This window comes from Mizuhopecten yessoensis, unplaced genomic scaffold (assembly GCF_002113885.1).
Source record: "Mizuhopecten yessoensis strain PY_sf001 unplaced genomic scaffold, ASM211388v2 scaffold4135, whole genome shotgun sequence".
Taxonomy (NCBI): domain Eukaryota; kingdom Metazoa; phylum Mollusca; class Bivalvia; order Pectinida; family Pectinidae; genus Mizuhopecten; species Mizuhopecten yessoensis.
This window is the reverse complement of record NW_018405393.1, coordinates 508,103-524,843: the sequence shown is the minus strand read 5'-3', so window position 1 is coordinate 524,843 and position 16,741 is coordinate 508,103. Positions and strand designations below refer to the sequence as shown.

At 34.3% G+C, this 16,741-nt stretch overlaps 1 protein-coding gene across 1 annotated transcript in view; it reads right to left on the bottom strand.

Moving 5' to 3' along the window:
- Positions 1 to 16,741, bottom strand: part of LOC110448690 (multiple epidermal growth factor-like domains protein 10) — a 21,358-nt gene continuing 4,617 nt past the window's right edge. Inside the window, exons 2-13 of the mRNA XM_021495069.1 lie at positions 12,679 to 12,924; positions 9,761 to 9,859; positions 9,494 to 9,592; positions 8,048 to 8,140; positions 7,348 to 7,443; positions 7,030 to 7,125; positions 6,622 to 6,720; positions 5,272 to 5,364; positions 4,927 to 5,022; positions 3,149 to 3,244; positions 2,450 to 2,647; positions 1 to 1,655 (exon numbers count right to left, since the gene is read on the bottom strand). Coding sequence (XP_021350744.1) covers positions 1,528 to 1,655; positions 2,450 to 2,647; positions 3,149 to 3,244; positions 4,927 to 5,022; positions 5,272 to 5,364; positions 6,622 to 6,720; positions 7,030 to 7,125; positions 7,348 to 7,443; positions 8,048 to 8,140; positions 9,494 to 9,592; positions 9,761 to 9,859; positions 12,679 to 12,924 — 1,439 coding nt within the window. The 3' untranslated portion in view covers positions 1 to 1,527. The remainder of the gene's footprint in view (positions 1,656 to 2,449; positions 2,648 to 3,148; positions 3,245 to 4,926; positions 5,023 to 5,271; positions 5,365 to 6,621; positions 6,721 to 7,029; positions 7,126 to 7,347; positions 7,444 to 8,047; positions 8,141 to 9,493; positions 9,593 to 9,760; positions 9,860 to 12,678; positions 12,925 to 16,741) is intronic.

The window sequence follows — 16,741 nt, the reverse complement described above, 5'->3', positions numbered from 1 at the left end:
TTTTAAGTTTGACCATATAGCTATCAATATACAGAAACGTATGTACCTAGTTCTTCATTTCATTAGTCTTTTATACGTGAAAAACAAATCTAGTTTAAGTCTGGTATGAAATGCTTTATTGATTAAAAATATTTTTACAAAATATTCACATAGTTATCGTTTCATAACCACAAAATATAGAAGTTTTACTTCGTTAGTACGATCACTAAAATAAAACAGTGTGAAAAATGAATGTCTTACATATTCATGTATGTAGGATTATTTAAACCATGTTCCGCTTGATGGCAACTGTCACAACACTTTAATAGTACTAAGTGGATGTAACAGAATTAACCGATTATATTTGTCGAGAGTTACTATGTTATTGCATGTAACATGTATAGAACTGGAGAAAACAAATAAAGGTTATCATATCTTGAACGAGTTAATAATTAAAGTAACACTATTTTTCCATTTCCTGTAAGGAACACAATCAAACATATACGTGTACATGAGAAATATACATTTCAATTGTATATTAGAAATCGCATAATCAATCAAGCTCTTTTTCGCATTAGTTGCGTCTTTTGAAAATACAAGGTTGGACTACTTCGAATATGGAAATCATTATTTTTACACTCGTTTTGTAATTCCAAATTTTATATGACGTTTTTTATGGAAATCTCATTTAAATGGTTCGGTATTTTCTCCATTAATAAGTTTCATCGTTGGTATTTCATAGCTATTTTACGTCCAAGCTCCGGCCGTCTTGTCATGTTTACATTTGGCGGACTTAGGGCAGAATGGTTTCTTGCTCGCTGGTTGGATATTTACAATCCGTTACCCAGACAAGAAATTTGTTATATAATCCGATTCCAAAATCAAAACGTTGGCATCCTTTTGGAAACTCATGTAATTCAACGTGATCGATCCGGTACCTCTATTGCCTTTAACAGCTGAATGCATAAAGATGGGCGAAGATGGGCGAAGATGGGCGAAGACCAAGCCAACATTTCGAACTGTCGGAAAGGTACAGTGTACAAAAAATTATAGTTGGTAACATGGCCCTGTGGCCTGTGCAAGGGAAAATCGGGGGGAAACGTTAAAATAAGTGCATGTAATATGAGCTCAAACCGTTTAATAAACTTACAAATTACTTTGAAATATTTCTATTTTTAGATGGTAAACAGAACAAATATCACTGACAAGATCAACAGTTTGGTATTTACAATGAATACTGTATATGCTAATCGCCTTCATGGTAAAAAAAACCTGTTCACATAAATAATATAACTCAAAATCAACAAGTATGGCAGCATACAAATACACTTATTTTATATTAATTATTTGTATATCACATGTAAACAATCGCACACTATTTACATCGCCAGCCTCATTTTTGCATAGCTTGCGTCGTTTGAAAATGTTAGCGAGACGGTCACATAATGTTTAAACTCCACAGTTTAAAATATAATCAGCAAGCGTTCTGGTCATAGAATTCACCTTTCCTTTCTGTATTAAGGATGATGGTCATGTATTCCGAATCTATCAAGCAATCTCGTACAGGTTAGGGACCACCTTATCCTTAGGATGCAATCTGTCATAATCATTGTCAGCTGTGGAATTCTTGGCATGTTGTTTCCCATTTTGAGTGTCAGTCTCTTCGTAAGGACCATCTAATATATAAATGGAGAGAGTGATACTTTTAAAGAACAATAGATAATAAAAGATATGAAACAATTTGCAAACAAAATAAACAGTATTACGCTTTCAATATTATCATAAAGCAAACTATGATTATCAGTGGGCCGTGCAAATGAAAAAGGAGGAGAGCTGTAAAAGTTAAGAAAATTTGTCATTTCATATCATGTTTTGAAACGAGTCGCAGTTTACCGGGACATTTTACGAAAGCTTGGCGAAATACATAAACACCTAGAGATGTTCCCTACAGCGTCTGAAATAGGAAAACTTTCAGTATTTTTGTTTTCATCTTATAACCATGTAATCTTTCTCATATAGCAAAGAATATAATGTTTGCAAGGTAATGTATCTGTATACAATTGCATCTGCGACATCGTAATTTTTTGATACGACAAGCTCACTCTTTCTCTTTGTGATATCGATCAGACATGATATGAAATCTGTATACTTGATCTTTATTTAGTTCGAAGACTTTCAAAAGGTTTTCTCATGAAACAATTAATTCACTCTGCAGTAACTTGTCGTGTAAAATTCTTCTCCTTACAAATGCTTATTTACAAAACAATTTATCGAAAAAGCACCATTTTGCCAAAGCATGCACCTCTATAGGGGTCCCCGTACAATCTTAATGTTTGTATTCCATCAAATTTCACGCATATGTTTTAATTGTTTTTTCATCGACGATTTTAAATGTATAATAATTTTCATATAAGATATCTTTGATAAACATGAATTAAGAACATAAAATGATACTAGAAATGAAAATTACCTATATCTGCCCTGAACTCGTTTGTATTGGCTTGCTGTAAGATATCAGTCATATGAACAGGGCCCGTAGTGTCTTTGTTCTTCATCGAGAGACGCCTGGTCTGTATAATAACTAAGGTGACCAAAACCAGAATGACCACTCCAAATCCAGCACCTATCCCGATTGCAGCAGTATTAATGCTGTCTGTCGCTGTGAGGTCTTTAACAAAGTCAGGATTGAGTATTTTTTAGCTATATATTGTATACCTTGAAATTTTCACCAACGGTTACCTTTCGTCTCTTTTAATCTCCGCAATTAGGGCGAATTTATCTTGAAAACAACTATTTGTACACTACATAAAATATATGAAGTACATGATAATATGTGAAGGGCGAAATTAATTCTAGGCGAATATTGATTTTACCAATAAAGTGCGAATATTTGACTGCGCGATAGTTTTCCCGGTATATATTATTTTATATCGGTAATATTAGTATTAAATATATGGAATTATTTTGGGTTTTTTTACTGATCATTCCTCAAAATAAAATGAATGCAGCTGTACTTGATTAAAACAAATTCAGAGTGTGTTGAGCATTTGAAGCACTTACGTTTTAATCTGCATCATATTTAGAATATAAAATTGGACGCAATCTACAACAGAGTTGAATAAAGGCCTGGACAATATTACGGTAAAGGTAATTGCTATAACTTACTGACCTGTACAGTGTCCATTGTTCTTGTCACACATGTTGTCCTTGCAGTTTTGTGGACAGATTTTATCACAATGCTCACCGTAGTATCCAGATTGGCATTCTGAAAGGTGAGGGAAATGCTGATATCAAATGCTATATGTGCTTGGATGTTTCCTCGTTTAAATCAATAACATAAATATAAAGTATATACCGATAAACGTCACTCAGGATGAACTAAGAGCTGTATAGGGGATGCAGCTTTAACGTCATAGAGCTTTGCATCGCATTTGCGTTCAGATTATGTTATCATTGATGCTACAAACAACACTATCAGATATTGACATCAATTAAATGTGTGCTTGAAATTTACATAAATAGCGACATAGCTAGCATATGTTAAAACATGTCTGTAAGAAGGATATAAAAGGCAGCTAATTTATTAGCTTAATTTATGCCTTGAAAAACTCAAAGAAACCTATTGATCTCAGTTCATGATTATACTCCCAAATCATTAGGGAATTAATTTTTAAATTATGTTTGTATGATTTTATATTAAAAAGTAGGCATTTCAAATTCAAATTATTTTATATAATCGGATGAGAAACTTTTCCTCTTATTTGATTGGTCAAGCCATATTAGGGAACAAACTTGACACGCATGCGCACTTTGTAGCGTCACTTCCAGCTTAAGCAGAAAAAAGTTTGCGTTCAGCCCCCACGGGAGAACTTTATTTATCTTATATATAGTTAAGCAGTATCTTATACAGCAGTTTAAGGGATCAAATTTAAACCCACCCTCTTTCCACCCTTCTAAAAAAATCATTTCTTCATTTTGGGCGGATTTTTACAACCCTACTATGGCTAAAGGTCATACTTAGATAATTAGCAAAACACTGTGTATTGATATACATTTTGTAATCTAGATTATGTAAATCAACTTGTGATCAAATGTATGTCATGTAATAACTTGTCATTAAATGTCACCTTCGGTGGCCATTTTCAGCTTCAATTTGCTGTTGGGTTATTTTTGAGTTGAAGGAGCATAAAATGATTTATTGATGTAAGCATGTACTCAAAGGTTAGCTTCTAGGATTAGACTTTCTTACATAATGACTCCACTCACAGGAGTAGATACATTCATTAGCTTTACACATACTGTGCCCAATCGTAGAAGTTATTTATTTATCATCCGTTTTATTTGTATTTATATATTCATCTATGCAATCAGACAATCAATCACTTTTCTTCTGATCTTTTTACAACTGTACATATACAATAAGAGAGAGTTCACACAACAATTTCAATAAATACATGAAAAACAGTGTTGTGCTACCGTCAAACTATCAGCAAACCGTGTTCAGTTACACATGCCGATAGCACGCATCGCTGACTGCTACTAATTTACGTGAAGGCCATACTTTAATTTTTCTGAATTAACGGAATTTCAGGCAAATATATGCCGAAATAATTGTTAAGTAAGTATATTTCCTGACTGTTTCCTGTTGATTTAAATACTACACCACACTCTTACCTTAGTACATTATAAACCAGGTTGGATTCCCCAATGGATGGCGCGAGACGGGCACAAATCTGGACGTGTGCGTCAGAGTAAACCACGTGCTCTTGTTTGCACCGTGCCGGTGTTTATTACACATCTTCATTGTTGTGTGTCGAATGTTGACTGTGCCAATCAACATTCGACACACAACAATGAAGATGTATAATAAACATTTAAATCGATTTGATGCCGCTTTCCGGTTTTGTTTTTGTTATATATATAAATATATATTTATATTAACTCAACCTGAACAATGGCCATTGTCTTGGATGCAGGTGTTGCTTTGACAGTTTTTGGGACATATCTCAGAGCAGTATAGGCCATGCACTCCCTGATCACAACCTGGAATGACAAAATTAGATACAGCGGATTAATGTTAACAAGGCTCTGGCCGCAATTGAACTTCGTAATTTTGCAGGACATGTTCTCACCCTCGTTATATATTTAACCATAACACACGCAGCTAGGTTAAATATTTATTAATAACTTATATTTTGTGAATATATTTATCTATTCAAAGTTCACAATATGTATTAAATGTTTTAAATCCGTTTAAACATACGTGCCACATCACATTTAATTAGAACGTACCGTTGCATAATCCGGTAGTTCTATCACACTCTTCGTTACAGTTATCCGGACAATTCTGGTCACAGGCAGCACCATATAGTCCAGGGGCACACTCTATAACGTACAAAACTTATCAGAGTATTACAGTGTTCGTACTGTTCATGAGTGGTTGGCGGTTGCCACGGAATGTGAATTTCAGTAAGACGTTTTGATTGCCTACTGCAAGACAACACACATGTGGTTGCAAATGCAAATAAACCACCTAAATAAGAAAAGTAAGCCATCAGCACTTCATATATCAATTGTTAAATCAGCAAAATCTTGGGAAAATATAAGGTTTTCTTAATCAAAAAAGGGTTAGGGGTATTCTTAACTGCTCTTCTGATATAAAAATATGAAGACTTTTTACTTTCTATAATTCAGAAGAACATTCAAAGATATCTGATTACACATTTGGATGATATTGTTTGAATTCGTTCTGATAAATATCAAAACGATATTTTTACATTTTTTCGTATGCTTACAAGATCTAAGCAAACAAAATCGAGCACACGGACATCAAATCTGCATTGCATTATTTTGAACTCTCTCATATTCTCCTCTTTAAAATAAGGTATAGCTAAATAAAAGTTAGTGAGAAGAAAATTTGACTTTTCAATATAACATATCCTCAATTTGTAAACACTATCGGCGATTGTTCGCAAGGAAAAAAAGGAATGCATAGAAATAACCTTCTCGTACAAGGGCATAACGTAATTAAAGGTGAAATAGGAAGGAAGTGACATTAGCACGTCTTCTTTTTTATATCTGTAAGGACAGAGATGGTTCACCTATTTTATCTTAATCAAAATTTCTCAAATGTTATGGATGCAGAAAAAAATGTAAAATATTTCAAATACATATGAAATCAAACACGAAATCAATGAAAAACAAAGTCAAAGTTAGTGTGATAGATAAACTCTTATTACTCTCATAGGATGGCAAGTTATCGTTAAAACAATGGATGGCCCCTGAGCAAATTATCTTTTTAACAATGGATGGCCCTATGCAAATTATCGTTATCACAATGGATGGCCCCTGAGCAAATTATCGTTATAACAATGGAAGGCCCTGAGCAAATTAGCGTTATAACAATGGATGGCCCTGAGAAAAGTATCGTTATAACAATGGATGGCCACTGAGCAAATAAACATTTCAAACAATAGATAGGCCCTGTCGTTANTGTTATAACAATGGATGGCCCTGAGAAAAGTATCGTTATAACAATGGATGGTCACTGAGCAAATAAACATTTCAAACAATAGATAGGCCCTGTCGTTACAAACAATGGATTGACCATGTAAAATCAGTCTGCAGTTACAATGTACATACCAGTGCATTGACCATCAGTCTGGTTACATATATTGTCCTTACAGCTTATGGATACACAGGTCTTGTCACACATGGTACCATAGAATCCAGGTTCGCATTCTAATCAGAAACATTGGTATAAAACAATAACCCAGTAAGTTACTATACAGTATTACTAGTAACGGAATAGATTAGCAATTACAGATAAGCAGACAAAACATAACAGCAAAGCTTATGTGTTCATGCACGAGTACTGAGAAACTTAGAAATAGTCGTTTGCTTGTGATATAGAAAAACATACAAGTGGTACATGTATGTCTTGCGCATTGATAATGGTACTTTTGTTAAATAAATTTACAATGTGGCATGATAGCAACATTACGGTCGCTAATAAAACTAATAAAATAAACTTAAATGCTTGTTAAATACCTGTACACGATCCACTGTACTGAAAACATGTGTTTGCCTTGCAGTTGACGGGACACCGATCACGGCATGCATCGCCACTAAATCCCTGATTACATCCTATGAGTGTCATCAAATATATTACATATAAGTTCTAAAACGCAAATTGAGGCAAGTTTTTTTTTATCAATTAGTAACAAAAGAGTTGTAGAAAAAGTGAAAACAAACATCCCTCAAACACAGGGATTAACAGTATCATAAATATTATACATCAAGTCGTTACGATTTAATATTATAAGAAAAAAGTGAAAAGTCACTCTGATCATGTATTTCTTTTAATACCTTCGCAGAAGCCAGTTTCTTTAACACATGCGTTTCCTTTACACTTGGTTGAACACAACTGACTGCAGTCATTTCCATGGTAACCTTCTTTACAATCTTCGAACGAACACCATGTTTATCGGCATTTGGGAAATAAATTAGAAAACAAAACAAACGAAAATTAGTTAATGTGTCTTAATCAAACATAAAATATTATTTAATTGATTTTTTTCTCTAAACACCTTTTGTTCAGTGACTTTTCTTTATAATTATAATTGTTCGTGACGACATCGACTTGGATTATATGCATGTGTGTTTCGTTTGGTATATGAACTGCAGCTCGGCACGATATCAAATTCTTATTTTCACGAATGCGAATGCAAGTTCTTATTTTAAGGCATATTAATGGCTATGTGAAACGATGACTTCGACAATTTTATGCCTACGAATTTTGTGGTTAAAAATGAAAATTCAAATTGCTCTCAAATCGCAATCTGATACTTATTCACATTTGCATTAAAGTTTGTGGTGGTTTTTTGCTTCAACAGTAAACTTTTTAATTAACTTTCTGTGTCAAACGTGAGACCTTTGGACCTTCATATTATAACCATGAAGGAGAGAGTGTACACGGCTCGGTTCATGTCATCGAAAGGTTAGTCATGTATATAAACATTCTTTTCTTGCTTTTTTATAAACACTGCGTAGAGAATATAACACTTACCGCAATATCCGGAGGTTTTGTTACATACAGGATCAGTACAACCAGTAGAACAGGGATCACAGAATGGACCAAAGAAACCGTCATCACAGTCTTCTATAAAGGACCAAAACATAGAGTAGAGTTTTTTTTCAGGTAAAAACTGTTTTTAATCACAACAATTGTAACCAAAGTCGTCTGTGCCTATCTCTACGCAATTGCTTAACCTGTGAACGTCACACATTATATGTATTTTGAAGTCATATTTCATGCACGATGTACTTTCATAGGACATATGCATATTTTCCCATGGTTCAAATAGTCACTTACTCATTGATTTTAATAGAATATTAAACTCTGCAGTAATTTCAGCCAATAATATTTCATGTGTTATGAGAAGTTCTTTTTACACAACCAATAACATTTTCTATGTGACGTTTCGATGACTAGTACGATATGTACACTGTCACCTTTATCAGACAAATGACCAATGAAGCGTATGCACACATAGGTGTAAAATGTGTACGAGTTGTCCATAAAATCGATGTCGATTTCGGCTACGCTGGAAACGTATGTACAATAGTTGTTATATATGTACCAAAATGACTCAATTCAGCTACGCTTTGTTAACACTTGGCATCGAATGAATGTTGTTCGTTAACATGAGTTTAACATAGAGATACTCAATCTCTTTTTATTACAACATTTCAATCTACCTGTTTTCATATGATATGAGGCTAAATGTATTGTTGAGTACGCAAAAACCTACCAAAGTCCTTCCAATTCACGTACAGATATAGCGATGAGCATTGTCTTTAAATAGCAACAAGCAATCAAGTCGTATTACCTCTGCCGGTTTCGTAGATCGTTACTTTAACAATAACTGATGGTGGCGGCTTACATTCTAGCTGTATCATAAGCAGGACGATTTTAACCTCCGCATTTTTTTAAAAGCAACATCCATGCATCCTCGACTTACAGTATTTACCTATCGCAATTGATTTTGTATTCTAGAGCTTGCTTCAAATATCGTGACTTCGGTGGTAGATGTTGACTGCTGACAGTCAAACTTACAACCCAGGGTTTCCAAAGATGCAAGTTGATGAAGTCCATGACACTCGGGGAAATATTCTAATTATGTGTGTGATATAAAGATCAATATTTTTTTTATTATTGCGGTTAGTGTGCTTCGCTTCTTTGATAATTACTCGAGGTATTGAAGTGAGAACTTGACATTACCTTGATCTGACCCAGATTTGAATGGCGTGTGTCATTCATTAAGTCAAAGACACTTAACTTACTTTGTTTTTTTTTTTTTTTTCAACTATTCAAACCAATTCAATCATCTTTTAGGGTCGAAAGATAGACTATGACGGCGACATAACGACATTACATACTTTTATATAAGTTTTGACAGTTAGAATAGAGTCAAAAGTTTATCTGATGCAGCGTAAATTAATTTTTACTTACTTGAGCATACTCCTGTCTCCTTATTGCATAACCTGTCAACACAATTTTGAGGACAAGGGGTACAACTAGAACTAGACTTAAAGAATCCATCACTGCAATCTGAAAATGAGAGTAAATCAATAGGATTATTCGTCTCCATCAGATATATGTTAATGTTATTGTGGAATCATGGAACAAACAGATCGTTTTTAAGAACTGAATTTCTTGTTGAACTAATTGTATCCCTCGACGGTTTTGTAGTGGGATAAACTTCAAAATCAAACTTACCAGTGCACTTCCCAGTTGTGGGATGACACAGATCGTCTACACATGTGGTGCTACAACGTGATGCACAGTTTCCAGCACCGTATTGCCACAAGGCACAACCTGAAATATACAACTTGTATGTACTTGCATGGATATACTTTTTGATTTAACTGAACACATCATCCTATGTTATAAAACGGAGGGCAGCTTTAAATATGAAGTTAGAGAAAAGTTCAAGTATTGATAGTGTCTAACTTTGCTGCATTACTTGTGTATATAACTTCAAACTCCTACGAGAACATACCATACCATATAGGTTGAACCCATTGCCCCTTAATCCTGACCATCGACAACAAACAAGTACGTGCATGTGTGTATACTTACGTATATTAAAGCTAATACGCGTTAGAAAGACATATCTGCACTAATTCATGCAGTTAGAATTTGTTAGATGTAGTTCGCCAATATCGTCAAATAGTTTGCTGGACCAATGCATTTTTGTGACATGTATACTAAACTACAATCCAAACGCAATACTTTCTTTTCGAGCACATATTTTGACATTAAACACTTTTGATGTTTTTCGTTTTCTCTTGCATTCAGCAACATAATTGATACCAATTTTTGTTATCACCTTCACCAGTTCTTCACTGTTTAAACGTGTGTAATTACCTAGGCTGTTGGTGACCTAATTGCAAAAAAGTGTAACCTTTCCGATTCATCTCGTTTCGCCTTTGTTGTTTTTACAACTGTATATTATGTTTTCTCTTCTTTCACAGAGTGGTTATTTTGTGCATGCTTTTCCGATTATGTTCTTGTGTATGAAGAAGGGAGTGATCTGTTGTGCTGTTTTAACTTTACAGAGTCACATTAAGATAGACTCAACAATTTCGTTTCAATGATATGTATTGTAAGACATTGCTGACTCTGCATCACCCGGTAACAATAAGGAACGACCACTCTCAATACAGAATGTAATCTGGCTAACGATATACCCATGCTTTTTTGCAATTCCGTATGGGTTGCGAATGTGTTTTTTTTTCTCAACAATGTATGGAGAAACTGTGTGCGCAATTTTTGGCCAGATCATTTTGCTTTAAATCGATTGAAGACATAGCGATTGTCTTAAAAGTCTTACTCATATAAATAATTGCCTTAACTTATTTAACAATATTTCTTTTTATCACATTATGTACTGTGTTATCCAGTGAGTACACCCATGTCATATTTGTTTACGTATTAGCTCATGTAATATGACCTAGCAGCCCTGTGATTGGTTGTAAGTTTCAATCGTTTCAATTGTGATGTCACGCCTATGACACGTACATGACGTCACAGGCTTAACCACTGGAGCCAAAATATCATGAAAATTGTCGTTTTACAGGACAAAATAGCACAAATCTTAATGATGTGATAAAAATGATCTTACACTCGTTTTCATTTCAAATGAAATTTATGAAACTTGTCACAAACTTTTCATTTTAGGTGCTCGCTAAATTGAAAAATTCTTAGACTCGTTTCATAAATCACATATGAAATGGAAACTCATGTAAGATCCTTTATTTATCAAATAGTTCAGTATAATACAATTTGTATTATTACTTCATGTTACTTTATATACAATGTTAAATAATGAAATTGTCTATAACATGTCGTTTAAAAACAAAGTAATAGTATGCCTGACATAGTGGTTAGTACATATGTCGTCATACTTAATAGTTATGAAATACTATTTGCTATTTATTAATCGATAACCATTCAAATATATATGACACATTAATCAGCATGTATGACACGTAAGATCGCATATATGTAATTAATTATTTCACTATGTACACCACCGTTATCAGTATATACTAAATGATGGAATAATCAAAAGCAAAGGAGCTGAATGGCTGATGCATCTCATACTGTATGAGGGAGAAAACTGTACAATGGTTTACCCCATGGACCAACATCTTAGAAATGCCAGGGATCACACTCCCTTACGTTATCTGCACACCATTTTGAGGGTGAGGTGCCAATACCTAACAGGAACTCAAGCCAATTGTTGAGATATAAATTATGTAAACCTTAAGTAACAGTTCAGTTAACCAATTCGATTGTCTAATAATGAGCCGTATTAATCTCGTGTTATCGTTTTCTTTTTATTATGGAACATCTTTGCAATTTCCAATTAACGATAACTAGCCAGATGCGATTCTCGTGATATGGCACATTGGAGTAGCTCGTCCTTCTGCTTTATTTTAAGTGTTTGTTGTTTAATTATTCTGCACAATTTAAATGCTGTTAATTTATTTTACAAGGAATACTTATCATCAAAGATATATCTATGTTCAAATTGAAATCATAGCAAGAAATTAATCAATGTTGATATAGATTGATATGATGAAATGAAGGATTTTGCTAAGTTTATATAATATGTAAAAGCAAATACACGACACACATTAAATAAAAGATAGTCTAAATGCGAGATGCTGGATAAGAGGAAACAACAGGTCATTTCAGAACACTCGAGGTAAACAACTTGCACGCAAAAATATTATATGTTTACTATCTCATAGTGCAGATCCTTAATTGTAGCTGTAGAAAACGTTTGCCACGCGTGGTTTAAAACCAACAGCAATAATTAATAATTCAAACAGAAATGGCGATCACTTACCCATTAAAATCGGTATTATTTTTATCAATAATTTTAAGATTAATACTTAACATAACATTTAAAAAATGTAGAAAACATTAATTTTAACAGTTGTATACTTGCTGAATTACATGGTTCGAAGAACGTTGCAGCAATCTTTAATATCATCTATGTAGTTAAAGCACCAATGATATCTCTACATGTATATTGAGATGCATCGAGGTTGTTTATTTGCAAAGTTGAAAGAGCTATTGAAGTACGACATAGTTGTAGCACATCTCAACAGATATTAGCTTACCATACACTTCCACTTCACAAAGTTCTAAAAATGCTTCATCCGAGTACCAGGCGTATGATTTCACCCGTCGGTCGTTATAGATGGTCAGATACCGAGCGACACCTGGACATGCAACTGTTTGTACCGAAAACATGGAAGCTAAGTCAGGAGTGGTGTCTTGGTAACACGCGTCTTCTGTTCTCCAGATAGTCGTGTTTGAAAAGTATATCTTGTATCCGGCTAGTCTATCAAGAACACCGTCGTCTTCTAAAAAACAGAAAAAACAAAAGTGGAATGATACTCTACTAGCCTTGTTAAAGCATCATCTAATTCACTCTACCCTTCGCTGTCCAGCGAATTCTTATTCTTATTTTATCAACCTTGAATAAGTCCAGAAACTGTTATTTTACAGATTGTATGTTAAAATGATCTATCTTGCTCATTTCATAGCATCCTTATAAATATATACCGCCATAGGTATACATATGTACTTAGTAATCAAATTGTAATTGGTATGAGGCCAAATACAATAAAATGGTATGCTTAGGTATACTCCTCTCCTCAGACGTATATATGTGAAATGAACTGGATTCTGGTCATCAAAAAGTACATGTCATCTGGACATTATATGTGATATAGACTAGACCATCATTATGAAATTGTTATTATTTTTGTCATTATATGTATACAAATCAAAGAAAAATTAAGCTTAACCCGTCTAGCAAACACTGCGTGTTCCATTAAATATTCCTCCATTGCGTGAGACCTGAGCCCCACACAGGTAATACATTGGCGAGTTAAGAAATAGTAACTATGCACATCTAGGTAACTTCCGTGAAAAGGTCAGTTTAATATCTATAAGGGCATGCTTCAATTCACTTTACATTAAACAGCACACGAAACTCTCCTTTTCGGGGACGGTGTGGTAAAGCGTAAGCAGGTATGCAAAGGCTGAATCAGTTCAGCAAAATACCAACCTTCGTTGGCTTGATATATGTCTCTGATGTACGGTACTGTAATTTTACCAATGATAAGACATGATCATTCGACAGTGTTAAATATGTAATGATTGCATGGGGTATATGGACGCTAACCTCAGTTGAAGTTGTAACTTTCGTTACTTAAGTGGAAATGCACAATATGATCATGCGCTACCGTTAACAGATCAGTTAAATGTTTGTAAAGGCATCATATCTTCGATTTAATTAACATCAAATAGACCAAAGAAACATCTGACCCTGACTTGCGTTATCATGGCCTGTACCGTTTAAAGGTATATCCGAGTGTCGTATTACGGACTAAGATTAATTAAGGGAATTGAAGTCCATGGTAATATCGTATAACAGCAGTAAGTGTATTGGAATTATATTCCTAATTATGAGAAGTTCTTTTTACGCAACCAATATTTTTATGTGACGTTTCGATGACTAGTACGATATGTACACTGTCACTTTCATCATACAAATGACCAATGAAGCGTATGCACACAAAGGTGTAAAATGAGTACCAGTTGTCCATAAAATTGATGTCGATTTCGGCTACTCTTGAAACGTATGTACAATAGTTGTTATATATGTAGCGAAATGACGCAATTCAGCTACGCTATGTTAACACTTGTTCATATATGTGCGAGAGTCATTGAGCCCCCTCCTCTCGATTTAGAACTGGCCCACTGCGGCGTATCCAGATGGCTTCCTTTATCTACCGCTTGAACAGATTGCTCTCTCTGTCTAAAACTTTGGAGTTATCCCAGTCAATCACATGGTTTTTCTGTGTGGCATGGTCTGTGATTTTCGATTTATTTATCTTGGACTCCGACTGTTTTTCAGATCTGGTCAATTTCCTACCTTCTTGGGTTTCTGTGTCTTTCCGGTGTTCACCAAGGCGGACCCCAAATTGCTTGCAGTCTCTCCAATATACGACGCGTCGCAGTTTTTGCATCCGATTTTGTATACGCATTNGTGGTCAAATCTTTCTGTGACCCCTTCTTGATTATCTCAAGTATGTCGTCAACATAACGTTTCCACAAGCTAGGCTTGCATTCTATGGGGGCAGTGACTATTGCTTCTTGCTCCAGATGTTCCATGAACAAATTGGCAACAATGGGAGACACTGGACTACCCATAGCAGTGCCGCAGCGTTGTTGATAGATGTTGTTCCGGAAACTAAAATATGTTGTTTTGAGTACAAACTCCAACAAATCCATGATGTCCTGAATCTGAAGGTTTGTGTTTTTTCGCCAGGATCTGTCTAATTCTAAGCGTTTCCGAATGATTCTAAGTGCGTCGTCAATGGGTGTGTTAGTAAAGAGAGAGACAACATCATGTGAAATAAATTCTTCGTCTCCCCGAATCATGATGGTAGACATAGCTTCCGCTAGATGTTTTGAATTCTTTACATGGTGTTCCGATTTACACACTAGCGGTCCAAGAATGTCTGCTAATGATCTGGAAACATTGTCACCAATGGACACAGATGTCTGTATTGGCCCTCGTTAATCTTGCTCTCTTGTTTAAATTTTGCTAGGAGGGCTATGAGGTATGAGACCAAGTGTTAACAAAGCGTAGCTGAATTGAGTCATTTCGGTACATATATAACTCGTACACATTTTACACCTCTGTGTGCATACGCTTCATTGGTCATTTGTCTGATGAAGGTGACAGTGTACATTTCGTACTAGTCATCAAAACGTCATATAGAAAAATGTACTGGTTGTGTAAAAAGAACTTCTCATAATTATAACCTGAAGAAAATGTTTAGATATATTCCTAACTGCTTACGATAACGTTTTATATGTAATACATAACTGATGAGCGTGACCTGAAGCTGCACGCTTAAGTTTCTTGAAAATATAATTTATAAAATGTATTATCCCTTTAAATGGTAGCCTAAATGGCTGGCTTAGCCGACTGTACTTTATAAACATAGAAATAAAAATTAAATATATATGCAATAATAAATCTTATCTTGATTTGCAGTACACTGGATTAATACTCGAAAATATTGTTTATATGCATCAATGTTGTCAAACATATTCTGGTCAAGCAGAAGAAGAGGACGTCATTACCTGAAATATAGTTCAAAACTGAATGCTAGCAAATAGTAAATCAAAATGAGAACATAAGTTTTGCCTTATTTTATGAACAAATTACTTACCAGCAATACTTATAAAGTCTTATCTCCAATTTATTTTGATGTATTTCATATTTCATAAGACAAATAGAATACTATACTTTTCTGAATTGAACTTTTAATGTTTTAATTTTAAAGCATGTTTCAGGCAAGATACATTATTTCTGTCCACCAAAGAACTTATAATCATCCATATGCATATCAGGCAATATAAACCAGTTACATAATTTACCAGAGAAAATATGTGAGGCCTCTATTTGTAGGATGAGAACTGGAATTGATGAGTTCTGGGAAAAGTTATAAACATTTTTCTGTAGCTGTTGTATTATAAACTTGCATGCATTTGTAAAAACGTTATCCTGAAAGATCCTAAGCTAAACAAATTCATGACAATACATGAGAGAGCAATATTGATATGTGACAGTGGGATAGTTCACTGATATTAGGTCAAATGCCGTAAATATAACTACATCAAGTACTTTTTATCCCACAACAATGTGTCCCACGTATTGCTTTCCTTTTTGAAGAAAAGCAAGTTGTTTACAACTTACATGAAAGGATGCAATGCAGCGCAAAGTAATTAGGTTTTTACATTTTTCTTTTATAGCACTAAGGGTTGAAATAATAACCTTTAGTGTGATTAATCAAATATTAAATGAACATTACTCTAAACCGCAGTGTTACACTAAGAAACGAATTCTTACACGAAGGTATATCATCTGATGAATAAGGGGAGAAAATCAATTTACAATTGTGTGGGTCACCACATGAAATATTTTGCGGTTGCCAGAAATCATCACCTTACAATTGGTCCTACTAGATTTTCGTATTTTGCAACACAAACCAATGTCAAAATTAATCAAACGATTGCTAAGGTAATCATTTATAAAATGAATGATATTCCAATTATATAACTTAAAATATGTGATAGTATATCAGAGGAGGCTAATTT